Raw genomic sequence first — 20,179 nt, 5'->3', positions numbered from 1 at the left:
TAAATAAAACAGATGAGAATACTTAATTCAGTAATGAATTAGATTTTTATTGTATACATCGATTTTTCATTTTTTAACTATACTTACACGCACAGTGTATTTGTAGTTTTGTTGTTCAAGGTATAAATGGACAAATTTCGAGGTGATCCAATTCTTGAGGATGTGACTTAAAACTGGTCTTGTGAAAACCGTGATTCCTTTAAGTTAAGACTAAAATATCATAATCTTTCAACTTGTGTTTGGCTGATGATCAGACTATAAGGCAGATTTACTGGAAAAGGCAATCACTTTAAACTGAAGGGCAGCCCAGATGCGAGTGACTAAAGCAGGCTGAGCTGCTATTTATATTGGTGATCTAAATTCGATTTCGATATTCTATAACATTCGGATATATTTGTTTTCGGGAATTGTTACTCCCAATCTGACATTACTAAAAGCTCTCTTTTGCATCTGCCATTAACGTTTTCTCCCTTCTGGTGATTATTGCACCACATTTTTTGGGATTCTGCCTCCTTCCAATCACACTCAACATAATCCTTCTTTGTACTTGCCATAATGTTAAATTCTTTTATTACATCAAACTCAGACCCTTCACCGCTCCAAAAATTTTACATACTACTTTGCTCTTAAATATCCTTTACATTCCAGATTTTTACATGCATATGTTAAAACTGGAGTGAAAGTGTTCTATAAAGGGTCATCTTGGTGTTTCTTTACACATATTTGCTCTTTCTGATATCACAGAAGGCATAAAAGGTTTCGTTTTAATGTTATCTTTTGCATTATGTATGTACTTACAAGGGAAGCTCCTCATCGAATCCCCCTCAGATCTATTGGTAAGAAGGTCCAATGGATATCCCATCAAAAACTGAACACAGATCAAGCATGAAAACAGGAAGGTGTACCGAAATGCGAAAAAAGAAGAAAACTTGAAATAGTGAAATGGTACAAGCTCAAGATGTGCAACATCGAGTGAACTGGTAGAGCCATGTCGTCATGGTAATGGACTGCAAAGCAGGAGACCACTCTTGCCCGACCCTTTTTTCCCCCCATAAAATTATGAGCTGTCCACGAGGTCACTCGCGTGTCCATTCACCGTATTCAAATTTGTGTTTGTGTCATGGTGTTAAAGTCCGTTTGCAATAGCGAGATGTAAGGAAGAGACCTATAATGAAACATGATTCTGCACGACGACTCTATTAGCAAACGAAAGGAAGTGCTTCTCGAACGAGAATTGCAAACATTTGATGACAAGTTACTTCGAAATCCTGCCACCAGGTTTTAGAGATAGTATCCCTGCGGACGCTCCAATACATTGAAGTGCCCGAACTGTCTCATCAGTACAGTCCCTTCCACACAACGGCCTCCCAGTAGGGTGGGATTACAGGAGTACGCTACAACTCCCAGCCAACCGAACCCGCCACCGGAAAATACGCCTGGTGTGTCATTCACAACATTGGTGACATACACGTGATGTGATAGGAATTTCTTATCGATGCACCTATTTTTTTTACACCTGGTGAGTTAGTGAGATATGCCCCCTTGCCCAATCTAGATTCTCCTACGGATGTGGATGCGATCACTCAAAAGGAAATTTTGAAAACGTAGTAGTTTGTCGCAGAAGCTGCAACAAATGAACTTAAGTCTCACAATCACACAGTTTTCCCTATGCGCTATCAAAATATGTTTTTAACATAAGTTATCTAAAGTCACACACATTTAAGTTGCACAAGAGATGTACAACTTGGAGAAATGGGAACCAAATCCACTACCACATCAAAATTGTATAATTCCTGATCCTTATGTCCTGTGTAGCTGCCAAGGAGTAAAGAAAGCTCAATGTTCACTAAGCAGCGTTCATTAAGATCTTTCACTAGTATTTTCTCCATTCTGTCTGACACACTACTATTCACAATGACATTGGGGGTTTGCACAAGAATCCTGTTGACCTGTTGCTGAACTTGGAGCCCAAATACACCATTTTTCCTGTAAACTTGAGTGAAATGTAGGGAAAAGAAATTCTGCTTGGTCAAGGCAATATTGTATGGTGCAACTGTGGGAAGTGGCATGCACCTGTTCTACACTACATTTAGTGACATCTCCTCCAATGAAGGACTAAGTGTGGGTCATCATTTCATAATTAAAACAGGACTGTTTTGCGTTGATGATAAATCTGTCTTCGTATTGTTGGAATTTGGCGTTAGGTGCTGTAACAAACTTCTCGGAACAGTCTGCAAATCAACATAGGATATGCTTACATATTTCCTAATCTTTCTGCTCGTAATTTTGTATTTCCTTTTGAAAGTGAATAGAATTAAAGCCAGACCGATTTTTTCACCATAATGCATCACCAAATTTGTGAGTCTGTATCATGCACTTAATTCATTTCTGGCTTCAATAAATTGTTGGTATTGCCCCTATATGGTTTTCTAATTCACTTAACTTCCGTCTTCAGGTTCCTCCTCGTTCCATGAATTCTTTACAGTATTTAACTGTGCTTTCTTCCCCCATCGCTTTAAACTTCTTGAATTTATTTGTAACTTCACTTCATAACCTACGTTTGCGTCTTTTAATTGGTTTGGACAATACTGTGTATTGGGGCATTTCTTTCATCTATCCCAACAAAATGTCATCAGATTGACATTGCAGCATCTCTCTTTCATTTTCTTCGTATGGATCATCAACATTCTCATCATCTAGTACATACAGCCCTGTGTCAATCAACACCGCATCTTCATCACCATTTCATTAATAAATGTTGGAAACAATCATACAAATATTACACAGTTCAAAAAAATGGTTCAAATGGCTCTGAGCACTATGGGACTTAACTACTCTGGTCATCAGTCCCCTAGAACTTAGAACTACTTAAACCTAACTAACCTGAGGACATCACAGACATCCATGCCCGAGGCAGGATTCGAACCTGCGACCGTAGCAGTCGAGCGGTTCCGGACTGCGCGCCTAGAACCGCTAGACCACCACGGCCGGCTATTACACAGTTATCCAATCGCTTAAATAACTTGTACATTAGGTTGCATAAGTTCGGAAAATGTTCATGGATCCTGTTATGCAAGCCGTGAGCTATATTTGCTGGATCCATGTTACCCACGGAATATCACTCATGTATTTAACACGCTCACAAGTAGAGGCACAGACAATCCACTGTCAGCCTGGTAGCTTCGTCAACAGGAATCCTCTCTCCGCCGTGCACTGTAGTCAGTTGATATCCGTTGTGTGTCTGATCTGTTTTGATGTTTGTTTGTTTAGGCGTAGTGTCCTCATACCACAGAGCAGTTATCTTGCACTGGACCTACAGCTTACAGTGGTGTCCGAACCATTAGCAGTTTTGTATCCAAGATCTTGTGTGTTTTCACCAGAATTCGACACTGGAATCCCATGATTACATGGCTATTTGTACTTGCGTTCCAGTTTGGAAGCTTCGACTCTTGAACTCCTATGTTGGAACATAGTTCACAACAGTTTATTGCCGGCCGCTGTGGCCGAGCGGTTCTGGGCACTTCAGTGTGGAACCGCGCGACTGCTACGGTCGCATGTTCCAATCCTGCCTCAGGTATGGATTAGTTAGGTTAGTTCTAGGGGACTGAAGACCTCAGATGTTAAGTCCCATAGTGCTCAGAGCCATATGAACCAGTTTATTTGTTGTTTTCATTTCTGTGAGAAGTCTATGCAGCATATCAGCTGCTCTCTCTATTCATCACATTTACTTCGAACTGTAATACGTTCTTACCACATTATTCATATTCTATAACCAATGTACAGTATGACAATTTCCAAGACTACAGGAGAACAGACACGTCAATGGCTGGATGAACAGTTCATAATTTTTTGGATACAAAATATGGGGCACAAGGGAGATCTGAACAAGAATCTCCCTTTTTGCAGTCCAACATCGTGACCATAAAGCATGACGTGATGCCTCTTCCAATTCGCTCCGTGTTGCGTATCTTGAGAATAGACGGTTTCCGGTTTCCTTCTTTTTTCACACTTTCATACCTCCTTCCTGTTTTCAGGCGTGATGTGTGTTCAGTTTCTGACAGGCTATCCACTGAGCCATCTTACCACTAAATGTGATGGGGTGTTTCCCTTGTTAGGAATCCCCTATTCACATATATTAAATTTCATTTATTTGTTCAAATGTTTACACTTTTAAAATTATCATTATCTTGGTAGTTGCCAGTGTATAGTTGACAGTGTATGTGAGCACATAATATTTTATTTTGTTGTTAACTTACATTAATTTCACTGTAAACCAACTGAAGGCGAAAATAAGAAATGGAAATTTGGACTCTCAGTAACACTTGAACATTTTCATGTATCAGATTATTTGAATATTACAATTCTACTCAAACAAAATCATGTAGAATGCCAAAACGACAATCATCATGGTTTATGGAGACAGTAACTGACCTCAAATCAGCAAACAATATAATACTCACATAACATTTAGGACAAAAGTCAAAAAGTGGTCTTCAGAGATGAATAAGAGAGAAAGACAAAACAGTCTCTTAACATCTACCAACTCTGGAAAAATGGATCAGAATATATAAAATGAAGTGAGTCATGAGAAAGAAGAGTGTACATGGCAAGAACTGAAACATTCAATTAATGTGGTCTTTAAAAGACTGTTCGAATAAATAAATAAACATTAAAATACTGTGAATTTTCTGTACCCATGATATGATCACATTACAATACCAGTACAGCAAAAACCCAACCAGAACAGAACTGGAGCACAACTGGCCACATAATGTTATAAGAGCTCTATAGAAGTTAATGGGAGATTGTAAAAGTCAACAATTTTTGCTGGACCAGGCCTTCAACCCCTATCTCCTGCTTAATGCGAGTAGTTTCCTCAACTACCTCGACCATCCGGATATTGGAAGCATATAATAAGTTGAGAATTTGAGTCAGCTGGGAAGCATGTCGAGAAAGCTGTGGCGGCTAAGGAAATTACTCATGTTAAATGAGAGATACGGGTTCGAGAAGTAGTCTGGTTCAAATTTACAATTTTCACCATTGAATTATTGCAATGCTCGATTTTAGTTAGCATAGGGTTTTCCTTAGAAACAGGTATTGTAATCTATTGCTTTGCTTACCGTATGGTGTCCTTCCTCCCTGGCCTTTTCGGCAATGACTCTGAGCGACTGTCTTGGCATTTTTGCAGAGATCAGGGACAGAGCAATCTGTAAAACATCAGAGTATGTCAATAGAATGAATTTTTTCACGATATTACTGATGATAAACAAGATTATTAGTAAGAAAGAGTTTACAGAATAAGGAATTATTCATTGGTATCATAAGACTTTTCCAACAATGAAAATGCAATGTAGATTCAAACATAATTATGAAGCACCCTTCAAAGTATATGAAATTTGTGTCATGCTTTTATGGAAAACATGGCAAAGATCTGGATAGTGAAGGACTGCGGTGGCTTTTTATGTTGTGCTACTGCAGCATAGATAAATGAAAATGTTGCAACATGTCGACATATTGGCCTTGTCAAGTGAGTCTACTGTTCTGTTCACCTGTGATTTAATCATGTGTCTTACCTCCACATTTGCACTTTTAAGAGCGTATGAAAACATAGCACCGTTGGTTTTGGGAGAAAAAGACGCCATGATCTGTTAACATATACTGTTTCGAGCAGTGTTTTTGGCAAAGAGTAAGTCATTTACGACTGTTGTAAATCTACTGGTCATAATAGTTGTCAGTTACACGGCATTGTTTATTCAGCGAGCTGTGCTTCTATAATCTGTAATACCATTCACTACTAAACACTGACTGCACATAAATGGAGAGTTTGACTGAAGCATGACCTTTAAGTATGACAGAATGCGCCTTCGGATTTTAAAATCACTGTTATTCAGTTGTAGCTATTCCAGGTGTGGTGTTTCCCTTGCGGAAGTGAAAGGCGATTATGTAGGAAAGTTAATCATGTTCGTAGAAAACTAAAACCACCAACAAAATCTCTCTAATTCACTGAAGATATAAGCTTCTCTTGTAAAATGGTTATTACTTTCCAAATATGTCTTGTAAACATTAAAATGAAATTGCGTGCAAAAACCTTAAACCTCAAAACCCATACTTATTTTCGTTAGTTATCAAGACTCTTGCGGCATCCTGGTAGGAATGATATGTTACGGAAACGTTGTTTTGGTGACTTATGATGTACATAATAACTTTAATTTTCATGTGCCAATGCATTGCTCATTTCATCTGTCATGTACCTGGAAATGAAATGGAAGGATTTTGTGTGTAGCTGGGACAAGATGTTTGTAATAACCTTTGTGAAGGTCTGGCGATGGTAATCCAGTTTTACTGAAATCAGTTATCTGTAATAAAGTTTTTATAGTGATCTCGGCTAAGAAGTTCTTCTTCTAAGTAAATACTACAGATCACCCTTTTTGCTCAACATGAGTACACCAAACCTTCCAATCTGTCGCTGTTGATATGGACTACGCAGAGGAAGTGCGATTTGGAAATTTCCATAATAATAGCATTTTGACAGAGAGGTGCGACTGGTAGAGAGTAGCAACCAGCAAATAACTGACATCAAGGAACAATTCACAAATATGTCTAAATTTATTATTTAACCAACATTTATTCAAGGGGTTAAGTTCGCAGGTCAGAGAAAGGCATGCTGTAAGTGACGGAGGGACGCAAAGACGCATTAAGAGTGCATCGAAAAAATAAAGCAGACGCCTTGGCCCTAACATCAGGGAGGGCCAAACCTCTCATCAGCTTGGATCTCACCATAACCTCAGAGCGCACATGGATAATAGAGTTTCACCAGATAAACTTGCTCGATAATCGTTGTACCTCGCAGGATATCATTGCAGGAATGCGAAAAATTTGGCCGAAAAAATGGGCTTTGCTCAACACACAACTTTCCACCCAATCGAGCAGTTATGATTCGTAATAAGGGTTCCAAAAATAGCACAAATTATAACATAGATAAAGGGCTCCCCTGTGGGACACCTCGATACATTGCTATGGGTGGAGTAAAATGACCGATCACATCAGTAGATGCCTGAATACCAGTAAGTAGAGAGGTGAAGTTCCGTTTCTGCAGTATCATTAAAACCAACACCCCTCAGAAAATCATGACTAACTCAGTCAAATGCATGATAAAATCAATAAAATGTAAAGCTTCCAAGAAAGGAAATGTGGAACCAATCGAACTGAGATTACGACATTCAACACTGGTAGTCAGGAGATTACGACCTGGGAGACAACTTTGATAACAAGCGGCAATGCCAGCAAACAAAACCTAAAAACAGCTATTCATCACTACGATTTTATAATAAATATTGAGCATCATTATCAGTCAGACTTTATCCATGGACAGACGTCCAGTCTTTTGTAGAACTGAAACAATTTTCCCCACCTTAAATGAGGGCGGACTGTGTACCTTGAAACCACTTCATTCACCAAGAATGTCATCATATCTCCTATCACAGGCTAAAACCGAACAAATAATTCTTTGCAAAGCCCATCTAAACCCGGAAATCTGCGTGAAGGAGAGCGAACTACAATGTTAAGATAACTCATTACGGTGAAGGCTGTCAAAAACTCATAGAGAGTTAGTGTAACAACACCATCAACGAGGGATGTCAAATCAGCAGATAATGTACTGTCTGATGCCATTCTAGTGTACAGATCGGAAAAATACCAGGAGAGTTCACGCATTATATCATGTTGGGATGACCACTCAGGACCATCTATAGAAAGAAGTGATGGAGACATATCAACTCATCCTGGGGAGTCGAATGTGGCTGGGATCACAGAGGCGAGATTGGGGACAGGTGACTTCAAAATCTTCACCGTTCTGAGTTCGCCGGCGTTTAAACTGTAGTATCAGAGCCGTAGCCTTATGACAGCAGCAGAGCCTGCATCTGAACATACTGATAATGACGGAGAGTTGTGCGGAGTGGGCGACAACGTCTCTCCAATGTCCTCTAAAGCTAAATTGGTTTTTTCTCAATAACTGAAAAAGTAGATGAGGTATCTTCATGGAAACACATACCATATGTTTTACGATGAATTCAACCTGATTCCAAAGTATAACTTTAATATTGTGTGCCTCTAACATTTCAAAAAAATGGAATAATTCACAAAGTAATAGAGCTTGCTGAAAACTTTATTCCGAAACTAGAGATTTTTAGCTTTAATATTATTGGCCCCTTAGAATTTTACAAAAAGTGAGTTTTTGAAGGAACTGATAAGAGCACCATGTTGAAATTCACAATATTTTAATTTTCCATACTCTTACACAATACGACCAGTTTCTGAGACAATACTCAAACATTTGATGTCATTTAAACATCTAGTGCAATCTCTTTACTAGTGGCTCAAGTGATTCGTCACGAGCTCTATTGTACTGAACTTGGCGGAGGAACTGAGAAAAAAAAAATCAGTGCTTCACTTGTCGCACTAGTGCTGGCTTTTTTTTCCCCACAGGTAAAGTATTTACCCACAATATGTAAAGGTACAGATACCACATGGCAGTTATCAGAGTCGGGGGACATGAAAGGGAAGCAGTGGTTTTGAAGGGAGTGAGACAGGGTTGTAGCCTCTCCCCGATGTTATTCAATCTGTATATTGAGCAAGCAGTAAAGGAAACAAAAGAAAAATTCAGAGTAGGTATTAAAATCCATGGAGAAGAAATAAAAACTTTGAGGCTCGCCGATGACATTGTAATTCTGTCAGAGACAGCAAAGGACTTGTAGGAGCAGTTGGACGGAATGGACAGTATCTTGAAAGGAGGATATAAGATGAACATCAACGAAAGCAAAATGAGGGTAATGGAATGTAGTCGATTTAAATCGGGTGGTGCTGAGGGTATTAGATTAGGAAATGAGACACCTAAAGTAGTAAAGGGGTTTTGCTATTTGGGGAGAAAAATAACTGATAATGGTCGATGTAGAGAGGATATAAAATGAAGACTAGCAATGGCAAGGAAAGCGTTTCAGAAGAAGAGAAATTTGTTAACATCGAGTATAGATTTAAGTCGCAGGGAGTCGTTTCTGAAATTATTTGTATGGAGTGTAGCTGTGTGTGGAAGTGAAACATGGACGATAAATAGTGTAGACAAAAAGAGAAAAGAAGCTTTCTAAATGTGGTGCTACAGAAGAATGCTGAAGATTAGATGGGTAAATCACATAACTAATGATGAGGTATTGAATAGAATTTGGGAGGAGTTTGTGGACCGAGAGAGGTGGCGCAGTGGTTAGCACACTGGACTCGCATTCGGAAGGACGACGGTTGAGTCCCGCGTCCGGTCACCCTGGTTTAGGTTTTCCGTGATTTCCCTAAATCGCTCCAGCCAAATGCCGGGATGGTTCCTTTCAAAGGGCCCAGCCGACTTCCTTCCCTAATCCGATGAGACCGTTGACATCGCTGTCTGGTCTCCTTCCCCCCCAAAACAACCAACCAACAACAAACCAGGAGTTTGTGGCACAACTTGACTAGAAAAAGGGATCGGTTGGTAGGACATGTTCTAAGACATCAATGGATCACGAATTTTGTATTGAAGGGCAGCGTGGACGGTAAAAAACGTAGAGGGCGACTAAGAGATGAATACACAAAGCAGATTGAGAAGGCTGTAGGCTACAGTAGGCACTGGGAGATGAAGACGATTGCACACTACAGAGTGGCATGGACAGCTGCATCAAACCAGTGTCAGGACTGAAGACCACAACAACAACATGCAAAGTGTTGTGTACATAGTTCTGCGTAGTCAGCGCAGTACACAACTTTCCCAATAGAGTGCGCCCCGCCAAGCACAACAGTGCAGGCGCAGCGCTCATCCGTCTCCACACTACCAGATGGCGCTGCCTTAGAGACGTGTATTAATATGTAACACAGCCTATGAGATTGTTGCTAACATAGAACCTTTTCTCCCTGCGGATCACACTCGCGCAGTGATACAACAATGCGCGAAGTATTACATTGAGTGTACAGACCTCCAATTAGTAAGTCTGCATTAGCCTGCATTTGTCTGCATTAGTCTGCATTAGTCTATAGTCAAGTTTCAGTCTGCACTTAACAAGATTATCATATTCCTGTATGTAGCCATGAAATGTATAGACACTTTGTCAAGTATCATAGATATGTGAGAATAAGATTAACGTACCAAGACCAAAGGAACTTCAGATGGTCAGTTGTAAATAGCATCCAGAATCAAGTTACGTAATGTGTATATTTTTTATTATTTAAACAAATGTGTGTGAAAATTAATGAAGTTCTGTTTAAAGTTGGGCACCGTCAATCTGCAAGTGGCATTTCTATCGTCTGACCGAGCGGCAGAAGATAAACACCACACGATAAGACCACGAGACATATTGCTGACACTCGCCTACTTCGTTAGAGCGACAAGTCAAATAATCTGATGGTGTGTGTACCGAAGGTCTTACAGTACGCGCACCACACCCAGCCAGAAAGGTTTATGTTAGTTACAACTACGTAAAATGTGATGGGTAATTATTTTTTTTATTTACCTGCATTTGAGTGCCTACGCCCTTCCACGCTGCCTTGGCTCTCCATGACGTATTGTTCAGCGAGAAGATGTGCTCGTACAGGGCCCAGTATCCGCCCCGTTCGAAGGCGCCCAGCAGCTGTGCGGGATCGTGCAGCCTCAAGCGGAAGTCCCCCAGTTGAGTGACGTCGCCTCCCGCCTCCAGCAGTGCTTTGACGGCGGCCCAGCGACCGCCCTCTGCGGCATACCTCATCGGCGTCCACCCAAGCAGGCGGTCCTCCGCAGACAGCGCGCCCACCCCCGCACGCCTGCACAGCCGCCGCAGCAGGGGCAGGGGGCAGCGCAGACGGTGCGCCGCCGCCAGGTGCAGGACGCTACGCCCGCACGCGTCTGCCTGCCCGACGTCGGCACCCTCGCCCAGCAGCGCCGCCATCTTGCGCTCGTCGCCATCCAGCAGCGCCTCCAACAGTGGCTGGCCCCTCGCTGCCCTCCGGTCGAAAGACTCGAGGAAGAACTCCAGTCTCTTGTTCACGTACGCCTTGCGGTACGCCCTCGCACGAAACTGTTTTCTATCTGTGACGAAGCACAACTTGGCGAGGAAGTGTTCGGCGAAGGTCCTGTGCAGGAATGCGGGTTTCCCGTTGGTGAACTGGTACACGATTCCAGATTTCACAAAGTAGTCCGTATCGAACGACAGCTTTGTCGGTACAGCCGTAGCGTGCGACAGAACTGATTCTGCGAGGGCCATCAACTGTGCCTCGTGCTTCTTCAGCTTCTCCTCGACCTCTGCCTTCTTCCCGGGAACGGAAAAGTTTTGACACAATTTCTCCTCGTAAAGCCTTCTGAAGTTATTTCGGAAGAAAGTTTCGTACAGAGTCACAATGTCCCATGTTTCAGCTACTTCCTGTGACAGATTTACGAACATTTCGGCGAAGAGAGGGATTCTCAGAAGATCCCTTAAGCTCTTGTTGAGGCCGGCGATGGCTGGAGTGTTTCCCTTCGGCGGGTGGAGTGTGAAGAATTCTTTCAGCTCTGAGTCACTGAAAGGCTCCAGCGAGTACGCCAACACACCCATCCGCGCCTCCAAGACCTTCAACGCTGCTGGCCTCGTCGTCACCAGGAGCTTTCCCTTGCGTGGTGCCACGAGAGGCAGCACCTCGATACACTTGTCGACGTAATCCGGGCACACCTCGTCGAAGCCGTCCACGAGGCAGACGACTCGCGGGGACCGCAGCAGGCTGTGGCGAAGCAGTGCGCACTCCAGTCTGGCCAGCTCGTCCTTGTTAAAGACTGCCTCCCTCAAGATGTCTTCTACAGAACTGCCACTGTCATCTAAAACTGTGTAAAACTCCAACAGATTAATTCTCAGTATCCAGCAGGCAGGGTCCCTTCCTTTTATTTGCTCCGCCACATGAGACAGCACCTTCGACTTGCCCACTCCCGGCCTCCCCTCTACAATTACCGTACTGCATGCAGTGTCTAATGCCTTATACTGCTCTACCTTCTGCTTGATTCTGTGCCCTCCAATCCTGTCAGGATGCCCAAAATAGTAAACAATCTTCCATTTCTTGTTAGAAAACTGTAATACGTAGATTTTCAAAACTGGCCATGTTCTGGCAGCTTCACGAATACTCTCGAGCTCCTCAGTTAACACAATTACTGGCCAATCGAATTTGGATGGAGTGCGGATCCAACTTTTCATCTGCGCAAAACTCGTGACCGAATGTTTGCCTATTTTACATGACAGTGCCCCATAGGATGCGCTGTCGATGACGCACACATCCCAGCGCCCCAGAGACGAGAAGAACTCGTTCTGCACCAGCCGACAGTCTACCAGCTTCCTGGGCACGTAATAGGCGGGCAGCGTTTCCAGCTCCCGGCCCATCCTCAGAGGCTGTGACAGCTGCGCCAGAGCCAGCAAGAGCGTCGGCTTGCCGTCCAGAAGCGATTTCAGAGCATCGGCATCTGCCACCTGGTCCCGCAGGCGGCATTCGTAGCGGTCCCCGTTCAGCCTGACTTTGACGTCTAGAAGGTCATTCCAACTGTCATCGCTGATGTCAGCTGTTTTGAAAGTGTCGTCGAAGCCTGTATTTCCCCTCGACGACACAATGATGAGACGGCGTTCATTTTCTATCTGGGCCGCCAGCTCAAACAATATGTCAGAGTCTTTTTCGCTGTCTACAAGCACCTGTAGATGATTGAAGTAGATTAATTACATTTAAATATTTTAAAACTTTCCTTTTTTATAAATGGGTCATGCAAGATTATTCCAGAAAATATGAAATTCTACTCACCTAAATTTTTGTATACTCAAACATATACTAGTGATAAATAACAATTTTTGCAGCCAATATCGTATGTTAAAATATTTTCATCCGAAGATGACAATTAGTCCAGGCAAAACTGGTCACTCAGGACATAAAAATATTTCAAAATGCAATCATGGCTACACAAATTCTTATAAAAAATTAAAAACCAGATCATCCTCAGAAACATGTGCAGCATATAAACACTTCTGACTTCAATATAACAAAAAACTTCAAATTTCTTGTTACTTCTCACACCAATAATTTTTACATAGAGTTATTGTATCAGTTATCTTCATATGATTCAATTCTTAATTTTGATTTCTTTCAAGGAAAAAATATAAAGCCCAATAAGATGTATTGGCACTAAGAACCAACATTTGTTCCCAGTCAAATAACAGGTTTTATGGGGGACAGCCATCATCAGCTAGCTGCACCAGACTTATGATGCAAGAGAACTGAAATTCCTAGTATTAGGAGACTTTGAGAAGCAGCTTATCCAAGAAAATGAATTATCTGGATAGCAGTAGGAAGTCACATTATGTCGATTCATATACTCTCCCACTCCATCATAACTAACGAAATAATTTACGATGTGGATTACCTTCCAAATATACTTCATGGTCAAAACATGAAAACAGATTCTAATTGCTACATAAAACAAACGTTACTGCTGGAAATGCTTAACTGTAACATGGCACTCAACTTTTATTTCAGTGCTAGCCCCAATGCCCTGATGTCAACCTGTACAGTCCGCATCACACTTACATGATTATATGTATATGGAAGTCGTACTCTATCACTAATAGAATTACACAATAAATTTGTTACATTGTGTCAGTGCTGACTAGTGTCATTACTTAATGTACAGTATTTAATAATTATAAACTAGAATATACTCTAATACACTGACTATGTAATACAATTGCGTCGAGGACCAAACACAACAGTAGTGTTAACACAAATTTGTTAAAATAAAGCTCGCATTAGGCCAAAGACTTAATTTTTAATAAGAAAAAAAATTCTGTCATGATCTATATACACATTTATTTAAAAGCGATGACCTGTTTCAATCCGTTTTAGGTCATCATCAGGCCATACTCTGCAATAGGAGTAAAATCAGAGACTTCAAGGGATATCTAAACAAGAATTGTGACTTACTAAAAGTACCTATAGCGATTTTTTTAGTCCTAATAACTGATTTGATGCGGCCAGCTGCAAATCCCTCTCCTTCGGTAACCTCTTCACCTCAGAGTAACGCTTGCAACATATGTAAGCAATCATTTGCAATCATTCAAACTTCTGAAACTTCCTGGCAGATTAAAACTGTGTGCCCGACCGAGACTCGAACTCGGGACCTTTGCCTTTCGCGGGAAAGTGCTCTACCAACTGAGCTACCGAAGCACGACTCACGCCCGGTACTCACAGCTTTACTTCTGCCAGTATCCGTCTCCTACCTTCCAAACTTTACAGAAGCTCTTCTGCGAACCATGCAGAACTAGCACTCCTGAAAGAAAGGATACTGCGGAGACATGGCTTAGCCGCAGCCTGATTTTGTGATCCCAATTTTGACTTTAAGTTTCTCATTATTCTCAGTTATGCTACATCTCCTTACTTTTGTCTTTCTCTTTTTCTGGTTTACTCTCAATCCATACTTTGTACGCATCATACTGTTTATTCCATCCAACAGGTCCTGTAATATTCTTCTTCATCTTGGCTCAGTGTAGCAATGTCATCAGTGAATTTTAATCCCTCTTGAAGCTTTCGTTTATTTCGCTCATTGCTTCTTTGCTATGGAAATTGAACAGAAGGAGTGGAGGAGTGGATGCCTCTCTTTCACCATTTTTAATCTGACCACTTCGTTCTTGGTCTTTCAACCGTATTGTTTCTTCTTGCTTTTGTACATGTACATCACTTGTCTTTCCTTATAGCTTAACCCTATTTTTCTCAGTATTTCAAACATCTTGCCCCATTTTACATTGTCGAATGCTTGAGCTACGTCGACAAATTCTACGAGTGTGTTTTGATTTTTCTTCAGCGTTGCTTCCATCATCGACTAAAACGTCAGAAATGGCTCTCTGGTGCCTTTACCTTTCCTAAAGCCAAACTGATCGTCATTGAACACATCCACAATTTTCTTTTCGATTCTTCTGAATGTTATTTTTGTCATCAATTTGGATACATGAACTGTTAAGTTGATTGTGCGACAATTCTCACACTTGTCAGCTCTTGCAGTCTTCAGAATTGTGTGGATGATATTTTTACTAATTTCTGATGGTACATATTTAGATTCTTCACATCAACATCAATAATCATTTGGTTGCCACTTCCTCCCAATGACTTTAGAAATTCTGAAGGAATGATATCTACCTCTTCTACTGTGTAGTGGACCTCAAGTTTTTAAGAGAACTTCTAAATTCTGACTCTAATTCTGGAACTCATATGTCATTCATGTTTACTCCAACTTTTTCTTCTGACATGTCATCAGACAACTGCTCCTCCATCACAGAGTCCTTCAATTTACTATTTCTGCCTATCTGCTCTCTCTTGTGCATTTAACACTGGTATTCCAGTTGCACTCTTAATATTATCGCTAGTGCTTTTCATTTCACGGAAATTTGTTTTGAATTTCCTGTATTTGCATTTCTTCACACCTTTCCTGCAGCCATTTTTCCTTGGCTACCAGCCATTTGCTCCTCCTCGACATTTTTTATTTCCTTCTTTCATTGATTAAATGATGTATTTCATAAATTACCCATGCTTTCTATGCAGCTACCTACCTTGTACCTGTATTTCTATGTCCATCATCAGTCATTGCCATTGTTAGAGACATTCACATCTCCTCAACTGAACTGCCTGCTTCGATGTTCTTTACCACAGTCTAGCGCCTCACCACTCCTCAGTGCTTCAGTATCCCATTTCCTTTCATACTGATTCTTTTGGTTCATCCTCTTAAACTTCAGCCTACTCTTCATCATTACTAAATTGTTATCCGAGTCTATATCTGCTCCTAGGTATGCCTTACAATCCTATTTCACATTTTTAACCTCTGTCTGACCGTGATGAAATCCAGCTGGAACCTTCCCGTGTCTGAATCTTTTCCAAGTATACCTCCTTCTTTTGTGATTACTGAAAAAAGTACTATTACTAGCTGAAATTAATTGCAGAACTCGATTAGTCTTTCTCCTGTCTCACACCTATGTGCAAGCCCGTATTATCCCATAACTCTTCATTCTATTCCTTCCCTTACAACCACGTTCCAGACCCCATGATTATTAAATTACCACATCTCCTTTTACGTACTGAATTACCTGTTCAAAATCCTCATTTACTTTCTCTATCTCTTAATCATACACGAAAACTATCATTGCCAGCGTTGGTTGGCCGTTGAATCACATGAGAACAACTGTATCACTTAACTGTTCACAGTAGTTCACGCTCTGCCCTCTCCCCTTACACCATTTTCTGCAACTGTTGATATTACCCTACATCAGTCTGACCACAAAGTCCTTGTCCCCACTATATCTAGATTGAGTCTAAGCATTTCACTTTCCACATTTTCTAGCTTCCCTACCATGCTCAGACTTTTAATATTTGATGCCCCTTTTGTTGGTTATTCAATCTTTTTCTCATGGTCACTTACCCCTTGGCAGTCCCAGATCCAAATGTGGGCTAGTCCATAATCTTTTGCCAATGGAGATCTTCAAGAGACTTTTTGAATTACAGGCCCCATGCCCTCTGGATACACATTATGTGTCTTTAATGCCGTGGTTTCCACTGCCTTTTGCATCCTCATGCCATTGATCGTTTGCTGGTTCTTCCACCTTTTAGAGTCCGTTTCCCACCCAAAGGACAAGAGGTTGTCCTGAAAGTCTTTCCACTCCTCCATCCTCTTCGACAAGGCCATTTGCAGAACGAGGGTGACTGCAGCCATTGCTGATGATTTTTATTGGAAAGTTAAGCTGTGGCTGAGTTCTGGCCTGGGAACTAGAGCGTGCTCATTAGAAGCCAAAGATGCTACCCCTAGACACGGGAGAGCCTAATCAACTAAAGATAAACCCAAAGGCGGAAGGTAGAGATGGTGACAGTGACAAGCAGCATGGAACCCATGTGCGAGGCATGAATGTCTACTGCTGGTTAGAGTAAGGAAGCTATGGGTTGAACAGAAGAGGCTCCACTCCCCATCTTCCACCTGACTTCAGTAACAGTCACTGAGATACCATGTACAGAAAGACGTGACAAATGTACCGTATCTAGGTAATTACAATACAAAATAGGAGTAGAAAAAGTGTAAAATGAGAACAGAATTTACTGCTATGTAAAGTAGTTTACCAAAAATGCTATGATTAATGTTATAACAATGAAGCAGTGATGTTGTTGTTGTTGTTGTTGTTGTTGTTGTGGTCTTCAGTCCTGAGACTGGTTTGATGCAGCTCTCCACGCTACTCTATCCTGCGCAAGCTTCTTAATCTCACAGTACCTACTGCAACCTACATCCTTCTGAATCTGCTTAGTGTATTCATCTCTTTGTCTCCCTCTACGATTTTTACCCTCCACGCTGCCCTCCAATACCAAATTGGTGATCCCTCGATTTCTCAGAACATGTCCTACCAACCGATCCCTTCTTCTGGTCAAGTTGTGCCACAAACTTCTCTTCTCCCCAATCCTATTCAATACTTCCTCATTAGTTATGTGATCTACCCATCTAATCTTCAGCATTCTTCTGTAGCACCACATTTCGAAAGCTTCTATTCTCTTCTTGTCCAAACTATTTATCGTCCATGTTTCACGTCCATACATGGCAACACTCCATACAAATACTTTCAGAAAGGACTTCCTCACACTTAAATCTATACTCGATGTTAACAAATTTCTCTTCTTTAGAAATGCTTTCCTTGCCATTGCCAGTCTACATTTTATATCCTCTCTACTTCGACCATCATCAGTTATTTTTCTCCCCAAATAGCAAAACTCCGTTACTACTGTAAGTGTCTCATTTCCTAATCTAATTCCCTCAGCATCACCCGACTTAATTCGACTACATTCCATTATCCTCGTTTTGCTTTTGTTGATGTTCATCTTATATCCTCCTTTCAAGACACTGACCATTCCATTCAACTGCTCTTCCAAGTCCTTTGCTGTCTCTGACAGAATTACAATGTCATCGGCGAACCTCAAAGTTTTTATTTCTTCTCCACGGACTTTAATACCTACTCCGAAATTTAGTTTTGTTTCCTTTACTGCTTGCTCAATATACAGATTGAATAACATCGGGGATAAGCTACAACCCTGTCTCACTCCCTTCCCAACCACTGCCTCCCTTTCGTGTCCCTCGACTCTTACAACTGCCATCTGGTTTCTGTACAAATTGTAAATAGCCTTTCGCTCCCTGTATTTTACCCCTGCAACCTTTAGAATTAGAAAGAGAGTATTCCAGTCAACATTGTCAAAAGCTTTCCCTAAGTCTACAAATGCTAGAAACGTAGGTTTCCCTTTCCTTAATCTTTCTTCTAAGAATTATTATATTCTTCTTGAAGTCTGAGGGTATTTCGCCTGTTTCATACATCTTGCTCACAAGATGGTACAGTTTTGTCACGACTGGCTATCCCAAGGCCGTCAGTAGTTCCAATGGAATGTTGTCTACTCTGGGGGCCTTTTTTCGACTCAGGTCTTTCAGTGCTCTGTCAAATTCTTCACGCAGTATCGTATCATCCATTTCACATTCATCTACATCCTCTTCCATTTCCATAATATTGTCCTCCAGTACATTGCCCTTGTATAGGCCCTCTATATACTACTTCCATCTTTCTTTTTGCTTAGAACTGAGCTCTTGATGTTCATACAAGTGTCTCTCTTTTCTCCAAAGGTCTCTTTAATTTTCCTGTAGGCAGTATCTATCTAACCCCATGTGAGATAAGCCTCTACATCCTTACATTTGTCCTCTAGCCATCCATGCTTAGCCATTTTGCATTTCCTGTCGATCTCATTTTTGAGACGTTTGTATTCCTTTTTGCCTGCTACATTTCTCCTTTCATCAATTAAATTCAATATTTCTTCTGTTACCCAAGGATTTCTACTAGCCCTCGTCTTTTTACCTACTTGTTTCTCTGCTGCCTTCACTACTTCATCCCTCAAAGCTATCCATTCTTCTTCTACTGTATTTCTTTCCCCCATTCCTGTCAATTGTTCCCTTATGCTCTCCCTGAAACTCTGTACAACCTCTGTTTTAGTCAGTTTATCAGGTCCCATCTCCTTAAATTCCCACCTTTTTGCAGTTTCTTCAGTTTTAATCTACAGGTCATAACCAATAGATTGTGGTCAGAGTCTACATCAGCCCCTGGAAATGTCTTACAATTTAAAACCTGGTTCCTAAATCTCTGTCTTACCATTATATAATCTATCTGATACCTTCTAGTATCTTAAGAATTCTTCCATGTATACAACCTTCTTTCGTGATTCTTAAACCAAGTGTTAGCTATGATTAGGTTGTGCTGTGTTCAAAATTCTACCAGGTGGCTTCCTCTTTCATTTCTTAGCCCCAATCTATATTCACCTACTATGTTTCCTTCTCTCCCTTTTCCTACTGCCGAATGCCAGTCACCCGTGACTATTAAATTTTCGTCACCCTTCAGTATCTGAATAATTTCTTTCATTTCACCATACATTTCATCAATTTCTTCGTCGTCTGCAGAGCTAGTTGGCATATAAACTTGCACTGCTGTAGTAGGTGTGGGCTTCGTATCTGTCTTGGCCACGATAATGCGTGCACTATGCTGTTTGCAGTAGCTTACCCGCATACCTATTTTCCTATTCATTATGAAACCTACTCCTGCATTACCCCTATTTGATTTTGTGTTTATAACCCTGTAGTCACCTGACCAGAAGTCTTGTTCTTCCTGCCACCGAACTCCACTAATTCCCACTATATCTAACTTTAAGCTATCCATTTCCCTTTTTAAATTTTCTAACCTACCTGCCCGATTAAGGGATCTGACATTCCACGCTCCGATCCGTAGAACGCCAGTTTTCTTCGTCCTGATAACGACATCCTCTTGAGTAGTGGAGATCCGAATGGGGAACTATTTTACCTCCGGAATATTTTACCTAAGAGGACGCCATCATCATTTAATCATACAGTAGAGCTGCATGCCCTCGGGAAGAATGACGGCTGTAGTTTCCCCTTGCTTTCAGCCGTTCGCAGTACCATAACAGCAAGGCCGTTTTGGTTAGTGTTACAAGGCCAGATCAGTCAATCATCCAGACTGTTGCCCCTGCAACTACTGGAAAGGCTGCTGCCCCTCTTCAGGAACCACACGTTTGTCTGGCCTCTCAACAGATACCCCTCCGTTGTGGTTGCACCTACGGTACGGCT

The 20,179-nt window shown here is 41.3% G+C and overlaps 1 protein-coding gene across 1 annotated transcript in view; it reads right to left on the bottom strand.

Annotated features, from left to right (window-relative positions):
• LOC126291917 (uncharacterized) overlaps positions 1–20,179 on the bottom strand; it is a 164,426-nt gene that overhangs the window by 12,415 nt on the left and 131,832 nt on the right. The window contains exons 4-5 of the mRNA XM_049985651.1: positions 10,524–12,689; positions 5,121–5,207 (exon numbers count right to left, since the gene is read on the bottom strand). Of these exons, the coding sequence (XP_049841608.1) occupies positions 5,121–5,207; positions 10,524–12,689 (2,253 nt within the window). The remainder of the gene's footprint in view (positions 1–5,120; positions 5,208–10,523; positions 12,690–20,179) is intronic.

This window comes from Schistocerca gregaria, chromosome 9, assembly GCF_023897955.1.
Source record: "Schistocerca gregaria isolate iqSchGreg1 chromosome 9, iqSchGreg1.2, whole genome shotgun sequence".
Classification (NCBI taxonomy): Eukaryota; Metazoa; Arthropoda; class Insecta; order Orthoptera; family Acrididae; genus Schistocerca; species Schistocerca gregaria.
This window is presented reverse-complemented; position numbering and strand designations above follow the sequence as displayed.